Below are 1318 nucleotides of genomic sequence, written 5' to 3' on the forward strand. Positions count from 1 at the left end.
ATGATAAAATAATGATGATAATGATAATTTATCACCTACTCCCGAAGGATTTTGTCGACAGTGTCACATCCTCAGAGTGTTTTTTTTCTAAACTGAGGATAACTAGCAATGAGTAAGTACCCTCTATGACACTGCTCATCAAACACTTGCACCTCTCGGGTAGTGGAGCCGTCCCTGGCCTGTATGTCAAGCACTCCTCTACATTTCCCCACCGCAGTTTCCTGATCTTGCTTTTCTACCTTTCTTTCCTTGTGTCCCCACCCTGTGGCGGGGGTGGGTGAGGCGGTGATGAAGAAAGATAGCAGCTCAGGGGGTGGCAGGGACGGCGGAGTCTCGTCTGACCATGAGGGCCGCTCGCCGCCTAGCGTCACTGCTTCGCTGTCCTTTTCCCCATAGATTTTCTAGTCTCGTCATCTTCCCTTTCCTCTTCAAGCCCTTGGCCTCGTTGGCAGTATGGAAGGTTGCAAACAGAGAGCACAGGTCTAAACACGTATTTCAACAGTGATTGAGAGGACAACTGAAGTCAATGGTCGACTTGCCAACGGCCACCAGCATTATCATACCCTGAAAAGACGCATCCATTAATATATGGAAAATGATTATGATCCAATATATATACGTTCGCCTACACTTACATTGGCGCGGCCCATTACACCTCTGTCCCTTTAAACCTTCAGGGCGCGCTTCATAGCTCGCTTAGTGACTTGCCAAATTCTCTTACAGTACGTTTAGATGTTTGTAGAGTACAAACTTAGCCAGATTCGATGTCGATATGTGGAAGGTGATTTGGCCATTTTAGGGTTAAGCCTCCCCTTAATCATCAAAGAATTCGTCATACCCTATTAACACAGAATATATATGAATGATTTTATTATTGCATTTCTTAGTCATTTAACATTTTGTAGCATCCATATTTGTCAGCATTCAGGCAGTACAGGATTGTATTCAAAGGTTAATCTCTCTCTCTCTCTTCCTTGACAGGTTGAAGACTCGGATGTTGATCCAGAAGTGACGCTCCTGACTTATCTGCGAAACAAATGTATCCTTTTCTTATCACTTTAATTGTTGTTTTATTGCATTATATTGCATTTCTTTAGTTCACCTGTTTATTATAGGGATGTGTTTGTTGTTGTGTTTCTTTTTTTTTGTGGTAGTTTTTCGTTGTGCTTTCAAAAAATTATTCCAGTTTATTTTTTATATTTATTGTTCAAAAAGACTTCCGTCGATTTTCACATTTCTGTAAAGGAAGAGAAAGGGAGAGAGGGGGAAATTAACACATCATATATATCTTGCAAAAAAGCAAAGCAAGTCATTTTCT

The 1318-nt window shown here is 41.4% G+C and overlaps 1 protein-coding gene across 1 annotated transcript in view; it reads left to right on the forward strand.

Moving 5' to 3' along the window:
- LOC119590835 (xanthine dehydrogenase/oxidase-like) overlaps positions 1 to 1318 on the forward strand; it is a gene marked incomplete in the record, with an annotated part of 39062 nt that overhangs the window by 13886 nt on the left and 23858 nt on the right. Inside the window, 1 exon segment of the mRNA XM_037939593.1 lies at positions 982 to 1039. Coding sequence (XP_037795521.1) covers positions 982 to 1039 — 58 coding nt within the window.

The sequence above is a fragment of the Penaeus monodon genome, chromosome 27 (genome assembly GCF_015228065.2).
Source record: "Penaeus monodon isolate SGIC_2016 chromosome 27, NSTDA_Pmon_1, whole genome shotgun sequence".
NCBI classification, from domain to species: domain Eukaryota; kingdom Metazoa; phylum Arthropoda; class Malacostraca; order Decapoda; family Penaeidae; genus Penaeus; species Penaeus monodon.